Raw genomic sequence first — 24,309 nt, forward strand, 5'->3', positions numbered from 1 at the left:
GTGTGTGTGTGTGTGTGTGTGTGTGTGTGTGTGTGTGTGTGTGTGCAGCTTACATGGGAAGAGCCACATGTGTGTGACTCAAAGTCCCATCCACAGCTCTCAGGCTAGTTAACCTTTTCTTCTGCATCCAGACTTGTTAAATTTCAATTAATTTCTCCTTTAATATCTGAAAATGTCTCCAAGACTCAAGGTCTGAGCTTGGTAGTTTTGAGGAGCTGTGTTGGGTATGGGATTGCATGTTGAGGATTTTTCCTTTCCTTTCCTTTCCTTTCCTTTCCTTTCCTTTCCTTTCCTTTCCTTTCCTTTCCTTTCCTTCCCTTCCCTTTTTCCTTTCCTTTCCTTTCCTTTCCTTTCCTTTTCTCTGTTCTTTCCTTTCCCTCCCTTCCTCCCTCCCCCTCTCTCTCTTACTTTTTTCTCTCTCCTTCCTTCCTTCCTTCCTTCCTTCCTTCCTTCCTTCCTTCCTTCCTTCCTTCCTTCTTTCTTTCCTTCTTTCTTTGTTCTTGGGTCTGAGTAATGAGGAAGAATGTCCTATTGGAAGGAGACAGTGGTTGTGTGTTGGTCAGAGAGGCAGGGGTAGAGGTGTGAGAACTGCTGGGGTCCTTCATGTTTACCCTCATACCCTTCTTCATGGTCACATGGGGCACAATGAGGCATTCATAGGTGTTGCTGTGAAACTGTCCTGCTCTGAGACCATGAAGGTCACACACCTCTCCTGGATCTACTCTGGTCCTCTGTGTGAGTCTCATTTCTTTCTGAGCCTCAGCTCCCCCATGTGTGGCACTGAGCTTCTGTCCCCCAGGGTTGCACACTGTAATAACAGCAGCAATAGCATGGGATTGTACTTAGAATTATTGAGTATTTATTGAATATCAGGCTGTTTAATATTTGACATGGGTTATTGTAGGACCGTGAAAGGCAGCCTGGTTCCTGGTTGAGCAAAGGCTAGAAACCCCAGTGACCCTGAAGGGTTGGAAGTTGTTTCGCCCTGCTTCTGGACTCTGGCTCCTGACACATACACCTGCAGCCCTCCATAGATTTGTGGCCATCAGTCACATAAGGGTAATGCCCCAAGTCCCTCCACAGGTAGAGGACATGACATTGTGGCCTCAAGACAGATTTCCATTTCAATGAGGTAAAGGCCTGGAGGACTTAGTCAATTAAGCTTTCTTTCCCAGACACTCCTACCTGCAAAACCTCAGGCCCACCCTGAGAAGTGGAGTGTAGTTTCACTCATCCACTTTCTGCCATGACAATAAGTGTCTTAAAACCATCAGGATCCACCGTGGGGAGCAATGGAGAAGGCTTTCTTCTAAAGAGTCACTGTCTAATCTCCTGTTGAATGCCTCTATGTGCCCCCAGCCATGACTACCAAGCTAAGCCAAGCCAAATCTGCTGCCAAGCCAAGGACTATCCATGTGGGACCCAGCCAGAGCTCCCCCGTTTCCCCTTCAGTCCTAGCCTGCATCCAGCCCATGGGTCCCCATTCTGTTCTCAGCTCTTCCACGGCTCCCAGGGGTGCTTCTTTATCCATGAGCCTAAGAACCAGATAGCTGCACCCCCTTCCAGGCTCAGGGACCCCCAAGCCAGCTCTGGCTGTACCTTCATCTCAGACTGCTCTCCCCCAGCCCTGGATTGATGTCCCACGGCTTCCCTATAGCCTGACACCTGCCCAGTGATGATGTGGGGTAAGCATAGTCAAAACTTTCCATGTCCTTCCTCCCCAGCTGCCAAACCCTGTGGCAGAGTGGGTGTGGGACTATTAACCCTACAGATTATCACTCCACTGCTATAGCTTAAGGAGACAGCTGTTCATTTTCTCCTTTTACAGATGGATACAGTGAGGAGTGTTGGAGCTTTAAAATCTGGACTTGTAACATTGGTGTTACTAATAGTTCTTCTCAAGAGCTGGCTTGAACCCTATGCCAACCTACTCAGAGACCTTCTGCATGCCTGCCTCTCCCCACTACAGCGTCAGGATGCTCTTTCTAGGGGCATTTGAGCATCACATGGGGGACCTGAGTATGCACTTTTGTAGATGAGAGTGTTCCCTAGAGTTCAGTTAGGGATTTCTGAAAACCTTCCCTTGCCGGCCTCTCCTGGGGCCTGTGGACTCCTTTGACAGGAGGCTAACCTGACCATGGAAACCTTGGCAAGAAGGCTCAGTAGTGATGAAGGGGTCACAGAGTGTTGAGTCGGGGTTCTTGGTATACTTACCTAGCTTCAAGTGTCCCTCTGGCTTGGGTCTGCGCTTCATCAGCTCCACCTCTTTACGTTTCCTTGTTTTGAAGGTGGGGTTCAAATTTAGTTGACCCTCATGCTGAGCCACCTTTGTGCGACTTTTCTTCTTGGGCTGAGATTGTTCCATGGTGACGGAGCTCTCGGATACTGCTTCTCTGAACAGACTGTGTTCTTATTGCTTCAAGACTATCTTCTGTTGTTGCAAGCAGGAGACCAGTGGCTTCTCATCTCTGCCAGGTAGTTCTGCTCTGTGAATGGGTGTTTGATCAGAACTGATAGAGGAGACCTGGTGATAAAAGAAAGCAGACAAACCTCTACAGGTCAGATTACCTTTGATCAGAACAATTGAGACATAAGTCCCTCCTGGGGAGTTGGTACTGTGTGTCCAGATGCAGGGACATGGGCTTCATAGGGCAGAAGAGGGAACTCTGGGACAGGAGTGTTTAACTGTGGCCATGTTCTTTAACGTTTCACAGAGGAATGATGCCAGTGGATGTTCTAGCTGCTGTGTCGGCTTTCCTGAAGGCAGGTGTGCTGAACCTTATACTGAGTTGGGGTTTCTTAGCTTGTCTAAGGTTCTTCTTTAGGTCATTAAGGTTATTTGTCTCTCCCAAAGGATAGATGAGAAGAATACAGTGTGTGTGTGTTCTCTTACTGATTGTTTTCTATGGGATGATGATGAAGAAGTTTGGGATCTGTCCTATGCCTAGGGTTTAAGAGGAGTGTACACATTGTGGATGGACTTCCTGTGCCAGAAAGAGAGTTTTAACTTGATCTGCTCTGCTGGATAGATCATGTTATTGCTACCATTTACTTCTGGAGAAACCTTTGATAACAGCTGAGAACTGTGAATGGTATAATGAGTTGGAGGATAGGGGACTCATTTGGCCCCTAGCCAGGGCAGCGATTGGCCTAATGTGGACTGAACAATGGCAGTGATTTGATCCAGGAGGCCCCTGTGTAAAACTTTTAAAGGACAAGGTAAAACCGATGGATGAGGATAAGAAGAAATGGAGAGATCAAGGGAAAGGAGCTGAGTCAGAGGGAACCAAAAGCCCATCCTTAGGAAAACATTATTCACTAGATTTTTTTCTTTGGTCCTTCATTAAATCTTGGGTGCTGTTAACCCCTTGGGTTTGCTGGGTTTGTTGCTGCATAGTAGTATTGCTCATGAAGTAAGGCACTAGTCCCCACAGTAGCAGTATGCAGGAGATCTAGCACTCTTTAATTTGGAGAACCACACTAGGGAAGACTTGGCCCAGCCTAGGCAGAGAAATTGATGGAGAGGAGGAGTGGGAAGGTGGGAATCTAGAAAGTGAGAGTGGGGAAATGTAGAAGCAAGAAGTGGAAGGGATGCAGGTTAGAACATGATGGGAGGGAGGATTAGAGGATGCAAATCAAGGGATGAGGGTTTGGGGATGAAAAAGTGGGTGCTGGTGTAACAAGGTCAGGAGGGTGGGAGGACAGGAACACAGGGATGGGAGGATGCATGATGGACCATGCAGGACATGCATTATCCCATGTCCTTAATCCCTTCCTTTTCTGATGTCCCACTCTAAGGAGATCAATACTTCAGCCATTACTGTGGCCCAGGGTAAGGTGGGAAGATACAGGACAGAGGGGGAGTAAAGGCTCAGTCTAAGTTCAGGCTAGATGCTTTGAAGGAATCTTTAGAAGTCTGTCCCTGGGCACCACACAACTAACTATTTGATGGATGGCACATTACCCAGAGAAAGCCAAAGGGCCACAAGACTGTAGGGGACAGACTGACACAGAGGCCCTGATGAAAGGACAAAAGGAATATCAGTTCAGTGTCCTTGTCCAGGAGTGGACTTATCAAGGCCAGTCTGACATGAAATCCTGTGCCTCAGAGGAGTCAAGATTATAATATCTGGGGACCCACTCTTCCCCTTGGGCTGTGATTATCAATCTTACAGCAACTGTGTTGAGGTTTCCTGTGTTTTCCACACTAAATTTGTCTAACATAACTCTATGGGTAACTTGGCTTTCCCACACCAACCCCTGTAAATAGAACAGATAATATATATATATATAATATATATCTTTCCTGGTCCTCCCTCTGAATAACTCATCATTCAGGACACTAATTCCTGCAGATTCAGGGCAGACAGGAAGGTGCAGGGTAGGCTATGACAGGCACAATTACATGGACCAGTCAGGTGAATCCAGCAGTCTATCACCCATCAGAGCTGGCCTACAGACTCTCCAAGCAGAGGCTGGGTCCTGGTTTCAAGGACAAGGTTCCCATGTCTGCCACATACTCCTTAGTGAGGTGAGGCCAGACTTTATCTTCCCACAACTAAGTCATTTGTTGGAGTCTGGGTCCCAGTACTTACCCCACTCTTCCACTGGAGTGTGTGTCCTTGAAAAAGATTCTTCACAAGGAAACTGGTCTCCAAAAGTGAAAGAGACTCTGGCCCACTTTCAGTAAGTTGGGCATCAGAGAGCCTGCACAGATGCACTTCCTCTAAACACTGGGAGTGAAAGTTCAACATTACTCAGCTTGTTTCCTGTTAAGTCTCAGCAGATGTCTAGGCTGGAGGAGTCAGGGTGAGAGCTTCTTCTGGGTTTGCAGAAAGCCCTGCCTGCCTGACCACAGGACTCATGTCTGAGCTCAGTTCCCTCTTCCATTAGTGTGGGACCTGAAGTTTGCCAACAGGTCCCAGGTCAGCAGTAGCTTCTGGATTTCCCTCCAAGTTTGTGCTCTGGATATCTTTGTTTCCTCTCCTTCCCTGTCGTCTGCCCAGCCACAGGGTGTTCATTTCAGCAAATGCCTCTTATACAAGGAACCCTGTCTTTTTTTTTTTTTTTTTTTTACTATTGAAGTCTCCTAAATGTCACATTCAGGTGTTGATTCTCACCAACACTGTATTCTTTCTCTGTAGATGTGTGGTGCGTGTGCATGTTCATGTGCAAGTGGACTCACATGTGTGCACATGTGTGTGACCTGAAAGCTTAGGGGTATGGCTCTTCTAGCTAACCTGGAACATTTCCTGTTTAGTGTTTCTGAAATGTGAGACTACAAGCCTGTAACCATGCCAAGCAGGAATTTGAGAGGAGGCTGGGGATCAGAGCACATGTCCTCAAGCTTGCCTAGCAAGCACTTTATCCACCAAGCCATCTCCCCAGCCCTGACACCATCTTACAAACATCTGTTATCTGACTCCTCATTGTAGCCAAGGAACGTGCTGGTCCAGCTAGGCTCCTGGATCTCTCCCCAGCATCCTAACTCTCCCTGCTGGTACTTTTGTCTATTCTCAGTCTTGAAGCCAGAGTCACACATCTAACAGTGAATTAGTTTACATATCTTCACCATGTACATCTTCCAACCCTTCCTGTCTTGTTCTAAGTGACAAGCAGGTTCCTTCCTATTTTCAGAGGGCTCTCCATGACCTGCTCATTCCTGCCCTGCTCACATTCTGGTGATAAATCCTACTTCAAGCTTCTCACTTCCTCTGCCATGGGTTTGCTGCTCTACTTTCCTATTCCTTGAGCAGGAACGTGCTCACCTCAGGACCATTGCACTGGCTTCACTGTTATCTTTGAAGGACTTCCACATGCCAGAAGCTTGTTATCTGCTTTCTGCCACCCTTCCAGAGTTAGCCTCCTTTATTCTCCTGCTGACTCATGATATCACCAACATCACAAAATGGTTTCTTTCTATCATATTGCCCTGCAAGGAGAATGGGAGCTCTTGGCCCATAGCACTTGGCATGTTGTGATGATTTTTAAGGGCCTGTATGCCCAAGGTAGTGCCTGACCCACAATATCAGCACAAGATATGCTCACAGTCTCTGAGAGGCTGTTATTTTTAATATTAACCTTTATTTATCTATTGTGTGCTTGTGTGTGTATTGCACATATGCATGTGTGTACTTGTGTGCTTTATGTGTGTTGTGTAGGCTCATGTTGTGGTGCACATGTACAAATTATAAGACAACCTTCAGAACTCAGTTCAGAACCATGTGATTGAAACATAACAGCAGGCATGTTGCAGATGCCTGCTGTGTCTTGTATTGTTTGTGTATTTGTTTTAATTATTATTGGGTGATAATTTCACATCATACAACCCAATCCTACTCTCTTGAACTCAAGGCTGTTTCATTAAAGCCCATACCATCAGGGCCAGCTCCTCCCTGCTGCTTTGGTGAGGTGTGTGGCCTGCTCTCCCAAGTGTAAGTAGGTAAGAGACAGGTCTCGCTTTCCTACTCTCCAGACCCTGGGCCCAGCTTTCCAGCCTGACATTGGTCACTATAAGAGCAGAGCCTGCTCTTCACTGCTCACATCCTCAGGACTGGATAGCCTGCAACTCCCACATGCAGTGCCAGCTCTCCTGTGCTGTGAAGGCCAGCTGCAGGATCATCTCACTCGAGAGATGCAGCAGATGAGGGGCAAGACCAGCTCTCCTGCTCTCATGGCCCCAGGGCCAGCTCTCTTGCTGGTTATATGGGTAAGTGGAGGAGTGGAAATCTCTCCTTCCCGCAAGCTGATGCAAGGCAGAGAAGTTCAGAGCCACCTCATGTGCTCAGGGACAGCTCCCCTGAGTTCTCATTATGAGTGATAGCTATATCATGTTCTCCAGGGAAGGTTCTGGCCCTTCTCCCAAGAGCTGGAGCATGGCCATCTCTCCAGCTCCCATGAACACAGGGCCTGGTTTGCTGCCTGCTTCAGGAGGTGAAGGAATAGTTGGACAGGGGAGGGAAGTGTCTCTCCCTCATCCATGCCACCCTGGGGGAAACAGTGGCAGGGCCAACTTTTCTATCTTCTCCTGAGTACTCCAGCTTGCTAGGGGCAGATTCAGCTCTCGGGCTGAAATGGCCCCTGGGGCCTATTCTCCCACAATGCCCAGCAGAAGGGTGGGGGCAGTTCTCTACAGCCTTCAGAAATTAATATGTCCCTGGACAGCAGCCCAGACCAGGGAATTTGCCTGGCCTTTGATGGAAATTCATCCCTGCTGCTGAAGGACCATGGAGCCAGATGTGGTCTCAGAAGCAACATAGGCCAGGACCCCACCATGGTCCCAGGTGGCATCACTGGTTACTCATATTGAGCTGTTCCTCACTATCCTCAGTCTTCATTTCCCCCTTTCCTCATTGTACCCACACCTTTCTACTTTTCTTTCTCTTCCATTTCTCCACTACTTACTTGCACCTCTTAGTGGCATGAGAGAGTTGAGCATCTGGCGTGGTCTCTGAGGTGGTCTCAGGAGTGTGATGCCTATGCTTTAAGGCTCTGGACAGGGATCTTCTCAGGCATGGTCTGCTACCATGGCTCACCTGCATAGTGCAGCCTGGTGTCCATCTTAGGCTAGCTCCATGGCCTGGCCCCTTGGTGGCTGTCTTGGTCTCACTCTTGCACCTGCCTGGGCTAGCTCCCCACCTGGGCCACCTTCCCCTCTGTGAGTACACAGGTCTGTTGGTTGCCTTGGCCTTGCTTTGTTCTGATTGTGTCAGGCCACTAATCATTCAGAGAAGTCCATAGGCCAGAACACTGAGCCTGAACATAGACTCTCTCCTCTCTGCCACCTACTGATGCACACATGACACAGCAGCCATACATGCAACACCTCTAGGGGCAGGTATTGTGTTAATCTTTTCCTGGGACAACATGATTAATACAGAATGTCAATGCCCAGTGTGGGCTCAGGTAATGGAACGACACCTGACGCCTGTGCACATTTTACTACGAGTAACGGATGTCAGTGCCATCTTGTAATGGCGACTGTGAGGGCGGCTCCTCACACAGGAGCACTTGGCCTGAGCATTGGCTGCAGACATCTTGGTTCTAGGACTCCTCCGAGAGTATTCTGCACAGGTAAGAGTGTAGAATACAGAAGCTAACAGCTTCTGGGACAGGCCAAAGCAACTCAGCGCAGGACAGGTCCTGTTTTGGGACTTCGTCTTCGGCCAGGAGGGAGGTCCTAACGTCAGATATCTGTGCACCTTCCCTGTAAGAGGAGAGCTTGCCTGCAGAGAGTGCTCTGACCACTGAAACTCAGAGGAGAGATCTAGTCTCCCAGGTCTGCTGAAAGAGGCTAACAGAATCACCTGAGGAACAAGCTCTAACCAGAGACAACTAAATCAACTAACTCCAGAGATTATCAGATGGCAAAAGGTAAATGTAAGATTCTTACTAACAGAAACCAAGACCACTCACCATCACCAGAACCCAGCACTCCCACCTTTCCCAGTCCAGGAAAAGCTAAACCTGGATCTAAAAGAATATCTCATGATGATGGTAGAGGATATCAAGAAGGACTTTAATAGCTCACTTAAAGAAATACAGGAGAACACTGCTAAACTGGTAGAAGATCTTAAAGAGGAAGCACAAAAATCCCTTAAAGAATTACAGGAAAACACGAACAAACAGGTGATGGAATTGAATAAAAACATTCAAGACCTAAAAAGGGAAGTAGACACAATAAGAAAACCCAAAGTGAGGCAACGCTGGAGATAGAAATCCTAGGACAGAAATCTGGAACCATAGATGCGAGAATCAGCAACAAAATACAAAGATGGAAGAGAGAATCTCAGGTGCAGAAGATTCCATAGAGAACATCGGCACAACAATCAAAGAAAATGGAAAATGCAAAAAGATCCTAACTCAAAACATCCAGGAAATCCAGGACACAACGAGAAGACCAAACCTACGGATAATAGGATTAGATGAGAATGAAGATTTTCAACTCAAAGGACCAGCAAATATCTTCAACAAAATTATAGAAGAAAACTTCCCAAACCTAAAGAAAGAGATGCCCATGAACATACAAGAAGCCTACAGAACCCCAAATAGACTGGACCAGAAAAGAAATTCCTCCTGACACATAATAATCAGAACAACAAATGCACTAAATAAAGATAAAATATTAAAAGCAGTAAGGGAAAAGGGTCAAGTAACTTATAAAGGCAAGCCTATCAGGATTACACCTGATTTTTCACCAGAGACTATGAAAGCAAGAAGAGCTTAGACAGATGTTATAGAGACACTAAGATAACACAATGCCAACCCAGGATACTATACCCAGCAAAACTTTCAATAACCTTAGGTGGAGAAACAAAAGTATTCCATGACAGAACCAAATTCACACATTATCTTTCCATGAATCCAGCCCTTCAAAGGAAATAACAGAAAAAAACCAATACAAGGATGGAAACCATGTCCTAGAAAAAGCAAGAAGGTAATGCCTCAACAAACCTAAAACAAGACAGCCACAAGAACAGAATGCCAGCTCTAACAACAAAAATAATAGGAAGCAACAATTACTTTTTTTTAATATTTCTTAATATCAATGGACTCAACTCCCCAATAAAAAGACATAGACTAAGAGAATGGCTACACAAACAGGACCCAACATTCTGCTGCTTACAGGAAACCCATCTCAGGGAAAAAGATAGATACTACCTCAGAATGAAAGGCTGGAAAACAATTTTCCAAGCAAATGGTATGAAGAAACAAGCTGGAGTAGCCATTCTAATATCGAATAAAATCGACTTCCAACCCAAGGTCATCAGAAAAGACAAGGAGGGGCACTTCATACTCATCAAAGGTAAAATCTTCCAAGAGGAACTCTCAATTCTGAATATCTATGCTCCAAATACAAGGGCAGCCAATTCATTAAAGAAACTTTAGTAAAGCTTGAAGCACACATTGCACCTCACACAATAATAGTGGGGGACTTCAACACACCACTTTCACCAATGGACAGATCATTGAAAGAGAAACTAAACAGGGACACAGTGAAACTAACAGAAGTTATGAAACAAATGGATCTAATAGATATCTACAGAACATTTTATCCTAAAACAAAAAGATATACCTTCTTCTCATCACCTCATGGTACCTTATCCAAAATTGACCACATAATTGGTCACAAAACAAGCCTCAACAGATACAAAAATATTGAAATCGTCCCATGCATCCTATCAGATCACCATGAACTAAGGCTTATCTTCAATAACAAAGTAAATAATAGAAAGCCAACATTCATGTGGAAACTGAACAACATTCTCCTCAATGATAACTTGGTCAAGGAAGGAATAAAGAAAGAAATTAAGGACATTTTGGAATTTAATAAAAATAAAGCCACAACATACCCAAACTTATGGGACACAATGAAAGCATTTCTAAGAGGAAAACTCATAGCTCTGAGTGCCTCCAAAAAGAAACTAGAGAGAGCACACATTAGCAGCTTGACAACACACCTAAAAGCTCTAGAACAAAAGGAAGCAAATTCACCCAAGAGGAGTAGATGGCAGGAAAAAATCAAACTCAAGGGCGAAATCAAACAAGTGGAAACAAGAAGAACTATTCAAAGAATCAACCAAATGAGGAGTTGGTTCTTTGAGAAAATCAACAAGATAGACAAACCCTTATCCAGACTCACTAGAGGGTACAGGGAAAGCATTGTCATTAACAAAATCAGAAATGAAAAGGAAGACATAACAACAGATCCTGAAGAAATCCAAAACACCATCAGATCCTTCTACAAAAGGCTACACTCAACAAAACTGGAGAACCTGGATGAAATGGACAAGTTTCTAGACAGATACCAGGTACCAAAGTTAAATCAAGATCAGGTTAATGATCCAAACAGTCCTATATCCCCTAAAGAAATAGAAGTAGTCATTAATAATCTCCCAACCAAAAAAAAAAAAAAAAAGCCCGGGACCAGATGGGTTTAGTGCAGAGTTCTACCAGACCTTCAAAGAAGATCTAATTCCAGTTCTGCACAACCTATTCCACAAAATAGAAGTAGAAGGTACTCTACACAACTCATTCTATGAAGCCACAATTACTCTGATACCTAAACCACAAAAAGACCCAACAAAGATAGAGAACTTCAGACCAATTTCCCTTATGAATACCGATGCAAAAATCCTCAATAAAGTTCTCACTAACCGAATCCAAAAACACATCAAAACAATCATCCATCCTGATCAAGTAGGTTTCATCCCAGGGATGCAGGGATGGTTTAATATATGGAAATCCATCAATGTAATCCATTATATAAACAAACTCAAAGACAAAAACCACATGATCATCTCCTTAGATGCGGAAAAAGCATTCAACATGATCAAACACCCATTCATGATAAACGTCTTGGAAAGATCAGGAATTCAAGGCCCATACCTAAACATGATAAAAGCAATCTACAGCAAACCAGTAGACAACATCAAAGTAAATGGTGAGAAGCTGGAAGCAATCCCACTAAAATCAGGGACTAGACAAGGCTGCCCACTTTCTCCCTACCTCTTCAACATAGTACTTGAAGTCCTAGCCAGAGCAATTCGACAACAAAAGGAGATCAAGGGGATACAAATTGAAAAAATGAAGTAAATATATCACTTTTTGCAGATGATATGATGGTATATATAAGTGACCCTAAAAATTCCACCAGAGAACTCCTAAACCTGATAAACAGCTTTGGTGAAGTAGCTGGATATAAAATTAACTCAATCAAGTCAATGGCCTTTCTCTACACAAAGAATAAACAGGCTGAGAAAGAAATTAGGGAAACAAAACCCTTCTCAATAGTCACAAATAATATAAAATACCTTGGCATGACTCTAACTAAGGAAGTGAAAGATCTGTATGATAAGAACTTCAAGTCTCTGAAGAAAGAAATTAAAGATCTCAGAAGATGGAAAGATCTCCCATGCTCATGGATTGGCAGGATCAATATAGTAAAAATGGCTATCTTGCCAAAAGCAATCTACAGATTCAATGCAATTCCCATCAAAATTCCAATTCAATTCTTCATCGAATTAGAAAGGGCAATCAGAAAATTCATATGGAATAACAAAAAACCTAGGATAGCAAAATCTCTTCTGCAGGATAAAAGAACCTCCGGTGGAATCACCATTCCTGACCTAAAGCTTTACTACAGAGCAATTGTGATAAAAACTGCATGGTACTGGTATAGCTACAGACAAGTAGACCAATGGAATAGAATTGAAGACCCAGAAATGAACCCACACACCTATGGTCACTTGATCTTTGACAAGGGAGCAAAAACTATCCAGTGGAAAAAAGACAGCATTTTCAACAAATGGTGCTGGCACAACTGGTGGTTATTATGTAGAAGAATGCGAAATGATCCATTCTTATCACTTTGTACAAAGCTCAAGTCTAAGTGTTTCAAAGAACTCCACATAAAACCAGAGACTCTGAAACTTTAAGAGGAGAAAGTGGGGGAAAGCCTAGAGATATGGGCACTGGGGAAAAATTCCTAAACAGAACAGCAATGGCTTGTGCTGTAAGATAGAGAATCTTCAAATGGGATCTCATAAAATTGCAAAGCTTCTGTAAGGCAAAAGACACTGTCAATAAGACAAAAAGTCCACCAACTGATTGGGAAAGGATCTTTACTAATCCTGAATCAGAGAGAGGACTAATATTAAATATATATAAAGAACTCAAGAAGATGGATTCCAGAAAACCAAATAACCCCAATAAAAATGGGGCACAGAGCTAAACAAAAAATTCTCACCTGAGGAATACTGAATGGCTGAGAAGCAACTGAAAAAATGTTCAACATCCTTAATCATCAGGGAAATGCAAATCAAAACATCCCTGAGATTCCACCTCACACCAGTCAGAATGGCTAAGATCAAAACTTCAGGTGTCAGCAAATGCTGAAGAGTATGTGGAGAAAGAGGGACAATCCTCCATTTCTGGTGGGATTCCAAGCTGGTACAACCATTCTGGAAATCAATCTGGCAGTTCCTCAGAAAATTGGACATAGTACTACCAGAAGATCCAGCAATACCTCTCCTGGACATGTACCCAGAAGATGTTCCAACTTGTAATAAGGACACATGCTATATACCATGTTCATAATAGCCAGAATCTGGAAAAAACCCAGATATCCCTCAACAAAGGAATGGATACAGAAAATGTGGAACATTTATACACAATGGAGAACTACTCAGCTATTAAAAACAGGGAATTCATGACATTTGTAGGCAAATGGATGAATCTGGAGTATATCCTCTTGAGTGAGGTAACCCAATCACAAAAGAACATGCATGATATGCACTCACTGACAAGTGGATATTATTAGCCCAGAAACTTAGAATACCCATGATACAATTTGAAAAACACATGAAACTCAAGAAGAAGGAAGACCAAAGTGTGGATACTTTGTTCCTTCTTAGAATGGGGAACAAAATACCCATGGAATGAGTGACAGAGACAAAGTTCAGAGCTGAGATGGAAGGAAGGACCATCCAGAGACTGCCCCACCTGGGGATCCATCCCATATACAACCACCAAACCCAGACACTATTGCATATGCTAGAAAGATTTTGCTGACAGAACCCTGATATACCTCTCTCTCTCGAGGCTCTTCCAGTGCCTGGCAAATACAGAAGTGGATGCTCACAGTCATCTATTGGATGGAACACAGGGCCCCTAATGAAGGAGCTAGAGAAAGTACTGAAGGAGCTAAAGGTGTCTGCAACATAAACTAACCAGTTACCCACCCCCGAAAGCTGTGTCCCTATTTCATATGTAGCAGAGGATAGGCATGTAGGCCAAATAGGAGGAGAGGCCTGCATTCTTGCAAATATCATTTGCCCTAGTACAGGGGAATGCCAGGGCCAGGAAGTGGGAGTGGGTGTGTTGGGGAGCAGGGTTGGGGGAGGTTATAGGGAACTTTGGGGATAGCATTTGAAATGTAAATGAAGAAAGTATCTAATAAAAAAAGAAAGAAAAATGAACCCTTAGTCATCTTAAGTTCAGTTTCAAGGAATTAACTGTTTTAATTGGGTTTAATTATCATTGACACAAATGTAAACATGTCAATACATACACTTCTTTCATTATAGAAAGTGTATTTCTTTCAAGTTATTGGATTATGCTAGATGAATCTGTACATTAAAGTCTCCATTTCTAAATGCTTATTGTTCCTTTGGACTTGTTAAATGACCTGGCACTTTCTGCAGTTGCAAGTGTCTCTTGCTGGCAGAGACAATACCATGTGTTGGTATTACCCGGATACCAGCTGTGCAGGCTGCAGATCACATCCTTAGACACAGAGCCCAGAGAAGGAATAGTAACATTTCTTGGAAGAAAACCTCATACTGAGATATTCTATTCACTAACACTCCTTTTCCTGCAAATGTGCCGTTATCTGACTGAAGCACCAGTCCTGACTGCTGTCCAGGAGGTTTGTCCTCTGGAGGAGCTAAGTGGAGAACCTCAGTTATGGAGGCTGTTCCAGTGCAGATTTGCTGTTGGCCACAGAAAGTCTGTTCTGTCAGGGCTTGTGTCTCCTCCCATCCTAACCAAATCAGTATGGAGGCATGTGTCAGACAGAGCACTCGGTGACCTTGCATTTCAGTAGGAAAACAGAAAAAGTGATGGGAACTCATTTTAATAACTCAATAATTCATGAAATCAAATATATTTTCTTTTTATAAGTTTTAAGATAGTGTAAAAAGTTATATTAACTATTGATATTTTACAATTTTTACTTATTTACAAATAAGCTCAGTGTGTCCTATTATACACATTTAAGAACTATGATTGACAGCCAAGTGTGTACTATCTGTCATAAACATTTAAGAATCTTGGTTTTATTGGTCATTGATTATTTGACTAGTTTGAGATATTTCTAAATTCCTGATAAAGTAAGTATCAGAGAAAGGAAGCCCAAAACTTGGAAATATCCAATAAAATGCTAGAGGATTCTGGGTAAGGATGTTTGAGCTGAAGCTGCCTGCCTGTGATCTAGTAAAGGCAGGAGTTAGAATGAAAAAATACTGTATTCCAAAAGAAAAAGAGAAACAGGGTGCAGAGATACACACAACAGAAGGAGCACACCCGCAGAGTTGAGAGGAAAGATCAAAAGGACAGCAAGCAGCTGGCTAAGCTCTCCATCCAAGGGCCTGGCAGGGAGGATGCAGAACATTGATCCAGAGGGAAAGCCCTGTAGCCCTGACTCATATCTCCATAAGGGATGATGTAACTAAATGTGAGATTTGCAAACTCATCACATGATCAGAAGGTGTGTGTATATGCAACGGCCCAAGATTAATTTACCATGTGCATTGAATCTGAGGTGTTTCTCAAAGTGACTCCTATGTTGTATCATGTGACTTCCCTACATCTCTGACCAGACAACATGGGTTTTAAAAGTCCCCTTACTTTCCTATTCATAAGACATTTACTTCCCAAGGAGAACTATTATCTCTTTGTTTCCATTCTCAGGATCCCCAACCTATATTTATCATGGTGGGTCAGGTTGGCTTGAGGCTGGCCACTCTGATTTCAGAGAAGGCTAGAAAAGACCTGAATAGACTTACTAGCCCCATTGGGTATTTTTTGAGATGCTCAACTCTTATGACCATTTGGCTGGGAAGCCAAGGGGGAACATTTGGATCCCCAAGAAGTGTCCTGGAAATAGTTACCTCAGAAAGGAAACTCACCAAACCCAGACAATATTGTGGATGCCAAGAAATGCATGCTGACAGGAGCCTGATATAGTTGTCTCCTGAGAGGCTCTGCCAGAGCCTGACAAATACAGAGGCCGATTCTCACAGCCCACCATTGAACTGAGCGTGGGGTTCCCAATGGAAGAGTTAGGAATGAAGGAGCTGAAGGGGTTTGTAGCCAAATAGGAAGAACAACAATATCAACCAACCAGACCCCCCAGAGTTCCAAGGGACTAAACCACCAACCAAAGAGTACACATCGAGGAGCCCATGGCTCGAGTCACACATAGAGGATGGCCTTGTTAGGCATCAATGGCAGGAGGGGCCCTTGGTCCTGTGAAGGCTCAGTGCCCCAGTATACAGGAATGCCAGTGTGGGGAGGTGGGTGTAGGTGGGGGAACCCCCTCATAGAAGCAGGGGAGGAGGAAGGGATAGAGTGTTCCTAGGGGAGAACCTGGGAAAGGGGATAACATTTGAAATGTAAATAAAGAAAATATTGAATAAAAATATACAATAAAGTAAGAAAAAAAAGAAAGAAAGGAAACTCAGATGGCCACTGGTTAGTGATAGAGAAACTAAAGACCAAAGGAAGTTCAGGCAGATTAAAATTATAGGGAGAGTGCTCACCAATGTCAGGTACCCAAAGAGACACTGCCTGAGTTCTCAAGGAGGTCCATGACCAGGTGAGGATGAGTCTCCTTTAGAGCTTGGTAGAATTAATCTTTGCAGGTTTGATTCCATGACTGGCTGAGGCTGAAGAGCTTCCTCATCTTGTCTTGGTTTGTGGTCTCAGCCCACACTGCCTCATAGGACTCTTCACTTAGCACCAGACGATGCAGCTTGTCCAAGAGAGGGTCCACTGATGTCACTCGGGTCACCAGCTGCTCCCGATGCTGGTCCATGAAGTGTAGCAAGGAAGGAGCATCTAAGGGTAATGATGAGATTGGCACTGAGCAAAGAAATGTTCCTCTGGGGTCTCTGACTGGCTGCCCACTTCTTGTTGTTTTCATGTAACTCCTCCTTCTTTGGCACCCCTGCCTCCCCTTTTCCTCTGGAAGGCCAGTAGAAAAATAACATTACATTCTTGAGGCCAGGTATCAGTGTGACACTCTGCATAAGCAGGAAGAGAGGTTCTAGGTAGGGTATTCAGTTTGTGACTGAGTAGAAGTATTGTCACCATGTGAAGTCCCAAGGGGCATGAGAGGAACTATACCCTGGGAATGAGCCTCTACTACATTCTGGTAAGGTTTGCAAAGTGAGGCTCCTTCATTACTCTCTGCCTTTCCTTCAAGGATCAGATGATGTTTCAGCATAATACTATTGGTTTCTCTAGCCTCTTAGAGTTTTTACTAACCTTTGGGGGTTGAAGCAATCCTGGCCAGAGCAGGTCTGAGGTCTCCTTGGAGAAAGCAGAGTTGAAGCATCTCTAATGATGTCCATACCAACACACAGTGCATTCTGTGAAACTCCTACACATGCCTGAGATTTTGAGAATGAACTAAAGACATTCTTATATGATCTGAAAGGTCAACAGTTCCTTGGTTATCCAGGGCATCTTGAGCCTAGCCTATCATCATAGCAAGAATATACCAGAAAATGAACAATAGATACTTCTCCAACATGATCATACACTCAGTTTTATACTCAACTGAATTCCTTGTAGACAACAATCAAGTCCCTTGCTAGATGGCTTAAATAATTTTGGTTTAAAAAAAAGAGAGGTCTTTTTGTACTTGTTTGATTTTGTACACTCACAATAATTGACAAACGTGTGTTTTAGATTTGATGGTAGAATTAAAGTGAAGCAAGACTGTGCACAGGGGAATAGCGAATGAATTTCATCTACAAGTGAAGGAGATTAATAAACTGCAGCTCATGAATAAGCCTCAATGGTTTGAGAGGTCCCTATATCCACTGTGCTCTAACAGTTTAGGGAAGTCAGCTCAAGGACACAGTCTGTAGTAATGGGAAGCCCTGGTTCCAGTAATGTGAAGCAAAGATGATATGCTATGTGGACCATCTTGCTGCATCCTGAGCTATAGATAAACAGGAGCATCTAATGAAGAAAGTAATAGGGTGATCATGAATTTTAAAGTCAAGATGTAAGTCTGGGGATACAAATGGGCAATGATTATAATACTCCAATACCTGAACACTCTCACATATGGAAAGGAATAGATCTTACTGAGTATCAAAGGACAGAATTAAGAAGAAATATTTGGACACTGGGTATGGTGGCAAACATCTTCAATCCTAGCACTTCGGAGGTTGAGGCAAGCATATCTTTGTGAGTTCACGGCCTGGGCTTGATACATAGAGAAACACTGTCTGGAACTATCCACTCACACTGAGAAGTGAACACCACATCTGTTATATGAAGCTTCTAAACCTCTTGAAATCAGAAAACTAGAAATGGGACTTGGCCTTAGTGATGGAATAAAGAACAGTAGCAGATTGGTAAAATGTAGGTAGACTTGGATCCTATTATTTGGTAACTTTAAAAAGCATAACAGCATACAAGGCTTGAGATGGAGATCCTGGAAGCAATGAATTTCAAAACAAAAACCTGGTTCCAAATGTGGGATGTCTCCTTAGGAGTTTGTGGGCAGGGAAGTCTTGCAGATCCCTACGGCAATACAGGCTCATGTCATTCTGATTAGTTTCCCATATGAGCTAGTAGATAAGGCATTATTGTTGAATACACCACACTTCTTAGACATATGGTGTAGAGAATTCAAGCTGGAGGTGAATTGGAATCTTTCTTCTTGTTGCCAAGCCCTCAGGCGGCTAAGGAAGAAAAGATATCAACAACCATCTGACCTAGCTGTGTTCTTTGTGATCATAAACCAACCTGCCAAGGTGGTCCCTCTGCTGCACAGTGGCACACACATGATGGAAGCAGTAACTAGCTCCATGATTCCCACTCCAAAAGGTAGACACCATCCCTAGCAGTAAAACCAATAAACCATCCTAGGTCTGTCGAAATCTTAGACTCTGGAAAGAAGCTACTATTGCTGCTTAACTAAATGGACATAGTAAATTTATGCCATAGACAAAAGCTACTTTAGCCTCCATCTAAAAATCCTCTCTTGGTATGAATGGAGGTGACTGAACATATATATGGCTGTACAGGATGCTGAGAAAAAAAAAGTATGGATGAATACTCATCCCTCTAATTAAGTCATTTATAACACCCCATTAAGGCTTAAGTAACACTGTGGAAGGAGAATTAGAGAGAATGCAGCAACATATTGTATGGAGAGGGCTTGTAAAATGCTGTCTTATAAGCAGGGTATTTCCATGGCCATCATGAACTCATAGCACCCACAGCTTTTGTCTCTTGACCCTCATTAGTTTGGCCTGTCCATCAATCAGCTGTCCATGGGGGAGCAGCTCACAGGGACAGTGCACTTAGTGGTAAACTACTGGCAAACAATAAATTATGGGAGATGGGGAGGTAAATATTATATCTGTATACTTGCTGGTGAGATCACTATGTGTTTGAGGATAGTACCAGATCTTTGGTCACACACAAAGTTCAAGTTAAACTCTGAGACAAAGAAAAACCTTTTGAATGTGTCAAGGAGATTTATAGAAAAGAAGCAGAGCTGGCAGGAGTAGGAGGGAGAGAAGAGAGAACTTTTACCCTTTTCCCCCCTTTTAATATGGAGTGAGTAGAATGCATTGTATGTGAGAATAAAATTGTCAAAAATAATTTATTAATAAACATTATGTAGAGATTTAAGATTGAGTATCTCGTGTCGCCAAATTCCCTTCACTGTAAACTTGAGCTTTTTTGGGAACTGGAGCCAGATCTTTTTGCACCTCAATCTGCCATTTCCAGGGCAGTGGGAGCAGAAAAAGAATAAGGATTGAGAATACGGGGCTTAGAGCAGTGGTGCTTTGCATATGATGTGTTCCCTGAAAAATGATCATGTGTTGAAGGACTGGTCCTGCAGCAGTATTCAAAGATGACTGTCCTGAGGGCTGTGAGTCTATGAATGAAGCCACACACCAATACTCTCATCATGGAGTGAATACTGAGAATGGAAAGGGAATCACATCAGAGTATACAGTTGGAGTAGGGCAGTCACTGGGCATGTCAGGGAGAGAACACAGTGCATGGAGTTTCTCTCCTCCTCTTCTCATCTCCACTTCCTCCTCTTCTCCCACTTCCCCCTCTCTCTCCTTCACCCCCCTTCTTTGGTGATAGCACACCATCAGACTCTCACATGGAAGCTCCGTATTCCATGATAACCTGTTTCACATCAGGCTCAAAGAGACTGAGGCAGCTGACCATGGACAGAACTTGGTTCTAAGACCTTGAATCAAAGGAAACCTTTCTTCTTTTAAAGTCTCTTTTTCTTCATATATTCATCACAACTGTGAAGAGCTGACTAACACAGTGTCATAATTTAAACTGTGCTCCTACCTCCTTTTATTGGTCTAGAAATCCACATGACTAATATGATTATTTTGTGGTACCAAGAAATAATGACAATACACCTTTCCTTAATCAATGTCTTTCTTCAACTCTTAGTGTCTCAGGTCTTAAACTAATTTTACCTGGTTTTAGCAGGGCCTCCCATATGAGATTCATGTGCCTCTTGTCTTTGATTTGTAGCTTAATCTCTGAACCCATGTGCCCAACGTAGATCTCAGAGAAGAGCTGGGATTCCCCAGGGCTTCGGTAGCACAGCTCTAGTTCCTAGAGAGAGAGGGGAGAGAGAAAGAGAGAGAGAGAGAGAGAGAGAGAGAGAGAGAGAGAGAGAGAGAGAGAGAGTGAGAGAGAGAGATTGACTCTGTGAGAAGCCTCTATTCACGTGAATGAGGACTTTCTGCAACCTCATGATCTTGCACATCACATTAGACACTGACTGTCTTTTGGACTGAGGTGATCCATAGCTTATGAACATGCATCATTACTTGGAAGGCTGAGGACCCAGCTGGAACACAGTATGCTGGTTCTTTTCTCATTATTCTGGCAAAATCTGACAGGATGCACCTTAAGGAAAAGTTTATTTTGTTGTTTAGTTTCATGGCAGGGCTCCATTCATAACTGAAATGCATGGCATTGCTTGTTATATCCCAGAAAATGAGGAATGAGCAGTCTTAGGTGGGAGCAGGACATGGCTATAATCCTCAAGGTGTGACACTAATGACCTGTTTCTGACAGCCAGGCCTCACAGATGATTCCACAAATTTGCAAAATACTTCCACTGTCTGGAGACAACATTTACTGTTAAGCATTGACACCTGTAGGAGACATTTCACATTCAAACCATAACAGCCACAGATGAGTGAGAGCTCATCCTGCAAGTCCTGCTCACAAATCCTCAGCCTGGGCTTCTTCTCTGCATCAGATGGAGTTAAATTTCTCCAATCCCCAGGTCTACTCTGCATTCCTGTTGAGTTCCTTAAATTAATTCTCACCCATCTTTTACACATTCTTACTCATCTCAAATCTTAATTGCTTTCTCCCCAATCTCAGTTTTCTACAGAGCCTTATAACTAGCCCCACAGGTTTCCCAAGCCTGGCATCAGAAATACCTGGATGCTCACCTTGGGGATAATTTCCACCTTTTTGGAGCCAGACACAATATAGCGGGAACCAAGATAAAGAGCATCTACTGGGGGTAGCTTGTTTATGCGCACAAACTGAAACTTCATTTCTTCATCATCAATGGCCTAGGGAACATCACAGACAGTGATTTATCTAGATTTATGGCTGATATGAATAAAGTAAGGCGATTGATCAGTACATTTTGTGGGATAGGGTGATGACACCTCATGAGCTCCCTCTATCTTCTGTTTTGACACACGGATATATGAATTATTGGCCCCATTCATGTTCATTTTGGGAACAGGGTAACTGCCACAGAAGAAGGGAGTTGCTATAGGTTGTGCATAGTGCATTTTCATCCTTTTGGTGGGTGGAAAGATACTCCAGAAGCTGTTCTGGTATTAGTAAGTTGGCATCAAAAACAGTTGAGTGAGACTCTGGGGGAGGGAGGGGAAGAAAAAGGCAAATTGTATAGGCACACCAGGTTCCCCATATGGAAATGTATCCCAACTCTTAGTTTAGAATCTCTCCAAGGGGCTCACTAGCTATAACTCAAAATTTCTGTTTGCCCACCATGGCCCCACATTTGGGGTCCTCAGTGTCACTTTCCGAATAGTGCAGTCATTGGGGACCAAGTAAAGGTGAAAGGTGACATCCTCGAGATAGAGGTGATAGTAGATCAGTGTGATGGAAGTGATGGGGATGAAGTGTCCGACAGCCGGAATCATTCTCAGTAGAATTCCCATTGGGGAGAAGCTTGGGTTTTCCAGTACTGCATAATGCTGTTCCACCTTTGCTGGTGTTTCTAGGAATAATCCCATGTTCTTGAAAGTGGGCAACATGGAATAAGGAGCTGTCCACGATTCCCTCTGTGAAAGAAGAGATTCAAGGGATGTGGGTTTAGTATTTCAATTGATACATGCTGGGCTGGGAAACTAGTACCCAAGGATTTAGAATGACTGTGGTGGTTTGAGCGAGAATGGTCTGCTCTATTTGTTGGAACTGTTTGGGAAGGATAGGAGATATTGCCTTGGTGAAGAAACTGTGTTGCTAGTGAGCTTTGAGGTTTGAAAAGCTCATACCATTATAAATTTTCTTCCTCTATCATCAGAATGTAAGCTCTCAGCTACTGCTGTAAGCTTCAGTGCCATGCCTGCCTGCTTGCTGTCATGCTCCTTCCCATGAAGATCTTTGTATCATCTTTTGAAACTGTAAGCCCAATAAATTTTTCTTCTGTAACCTCCCTTGATTATGATTTCCATTTAATTTGTATTTATTTTTGATGTTTTTGAGAAGTTTCTTGACAATAAACATTCTGAATGATTCTTCAGAATCAGCTATAATTGTGAAAGAGATCTTCATTATAGAAAGCAAAGCTGTATTGTACTGTGGCAATAGGAAAGCTGTCTTGAGGGCAAAGTCTCACTCTATATGATTCATCTTGTGAAGAACCAAATTCATTTAAAGGCAGAAAGCCTTATCTGATGGTTTTGTCTATTCCAAAACAAAACTCAAGAAATCCTTTCCCTATGGTCATCACATCATACAGCTATCAGTTTGGCCACATTTCAAAGGGGTATGTATAACATGTCAGTGGATTCATTGAGTCAGGATGCACAGCTTCAGATAGCAGCTGAGGCCAGGCAGTGTGTCTGAGTCAAAGATCTTTGAGGATATCCTGGTAGATCATTCTATGAACTTTTGAAAATAGAGACTAAGAGGGAATATAAAACCTAGGTTGTTGGAGAAGCCAGAACCATACTTCTTCTGCTAAATAAAGTTTTAGGAAAGTAGTAGAGACATGGGCTAAGTAAGAGCTATGTGTATTTAATTTGTAGGCCTGGAAAGGTCGAGCTGTCTGTCTAAGTCCTTTGGAGTCCAATGAATGATACCATGAATTCCATGGCTGAACACAAAGCTGCAGAAATTGTGATGATGGAGTTTGTTCTTCTGTGGTCTGAGCATTCTTTGCTATGCTGCAATTCTTCCAGGTTGGAATGTCAGTGTTTATTCTGTGCCATTGTATGTTGGAAGTATGAAACTTGTTTTTTATTTCCTAGGAGCCCATTGTTAAGTCATTGCCTTGCATCTCTATTCAGATGCAGACTTTTAAACTCTTGGAATTATTAAGGTCTAATGGAACCTTTGAAAGCAGATTGTATTTTTCATGTGAGTTGAAACTGAAATTTTAGAGACAGAGATTAGATAGTTATGAGTTAAGGTGATGTGCTTGACTATGAAGTTGACAGTGGTTAGAAATGTGAAGATATATGTCCCTTGTGAACTTGATATGGTCCCTGCTAATGGGCTTGCTCTTATGACTCTCTGGTCAGATATCTGGACTGCCTCAAGTGGTGAGGAGCAAGAGGGAAAAGGTCATTTTTTTCTACTGCTGTCCCATGCTACCTCATTGCAGATAGGTGGCAAAGCTAATTCTCCCTCATTGTGTACTCAGGGCTGGCTCACCCACACCTCCTTGACCAGGGCCAGCACTAGTGTGCTGCCCACGAAAGCTGCAGGGATGGTTTTCCCAAGTGTTGTGGTTAGTCAGGGGCAGAGCCAGCTCACCCACTATGATGATCCTAGGGCTTGTTCTCCCAACTACTGCAGGTGGTGAGGGGTGCATACATGAGTGCCTGTGTGTGTGTGTGTGTGTGTGTGTGTGTGTGTGTGTTGCTTCACCCCTACATCCCTGCCACATGTTACTCATTATCATTATACTATGAACAAACAGCTTCTTACTTTTTTTGTGAGTTTGATTTACTGGTTTCTATGGTGATCACACCATTATGCTCCTTGTAGAAGGAGAGGAATTATACCTCACCAGCCACTCATACTACTCCTGGTTTTCTTGTTATTATTGCTTTTGTTGGTAGAGTCTGGCTGTGTGGTCTGGAATGCTCTTGAATTCTATTTTCTTCTGCCTCAGCCTCCAGAGTTCTGCAATCAAAGACTGTAATAATGGTTTTTTAAAAATGAGATCATTCACTGGGTACTTTGTATTTATCAGATCATTTTCTGAAGTAATATTTGGAGATCACTGTGTTTGGA

The 24,309-nt window shown here is 43.2% G+C and overlaps 1 protein-coding gene, 1 non-coding gene and 1 pseudogene across 9 annotated transcripts in view; all 3 read right to left on the bottom strand.

Annotated features, from left to right (window-relative positions):
• Window positions 1-16,412, bottom strand: part of Nlrp1b (NLR family, pyrin domain containing 1B) — an 89,941-nt gene extending 73,529 nt beyond the window's left edge. For 5 of the 7 annotated variants that reach the window (XR_001780037.1, XM_017314698.2, XM_017314699.1 and 2 more), the window contains exons 1-2: window positions 16,323-16,412; window positions 2,215-2,524 (exon numbers count right to left, since the gene is read on the bottom strand). Coding sequence is in view for 5 of the 7 variants with exons in the window: in XM_017314698.2 (XP_017170187.1) it covers window positions 2,215-2,365 (151 nt within the window). In the remaining 2 variants the exon portion in view is untranslated. Of the gene's footprint in view, window positions 1-2,214; window positions 2,525-4,595; window positions 4,673-16,322 lie in introns of those variants that run through there. The other 2 variants (XR_001780036.1, NM_001040696.1) reach the window with 2 other exon arrangements.
• On the bottom strand, window positions 7,705-7,838 carry Gm23266. The gene has a single exon (XR_003949928.1). It is a non-coding gene; the product is annotated as a small nucleolar RNA SNORA17 (small nucleolar RNA).
• Nlrp1c-ps (NLR family, pyrin domain containing 1C, pseudogene) overlaps window positions 16,328-24,309 on the bottom strand; it is a 42,803-nt pseudogene continuing 34,821 nt past the window's right edge. The window contains exons 9-13 of the transcript NR_027858.1: window positions 21,832-22,127; window positions 21,258-21,383; window positions 20,262-20,403; window positions 17,050-17,094; window positions 16,328-16,620 (exon numbers count right to left, since the gene is read on the bottom strand). The product of NR_027858.1 is annotated as an NLR family, pyrin domain containing 1C, pseudogene (transcript). The remainder of the gene's footprint in view (window positions 16,621-17,049; window positions 17,095-20,261; window positions 20,404-21,257; window positions 21,384-21,831; window positions 22,128-24,309) is intronic.

The sequence above is a fragment of the Mus musculus genome, chromosome 11, assembly GCF_000001635.26.
Source record: "Mus musculus strain C57BL/6J chromosome 11, GRCm38.p6 C57BL/6J".
Classification (NCBI taxonomy): domain Eukaryota; kingdom Metazoa; phylum Chordata; class Mammalia; order Rodentia; family Muridae; genus Mus; species Mus musculus.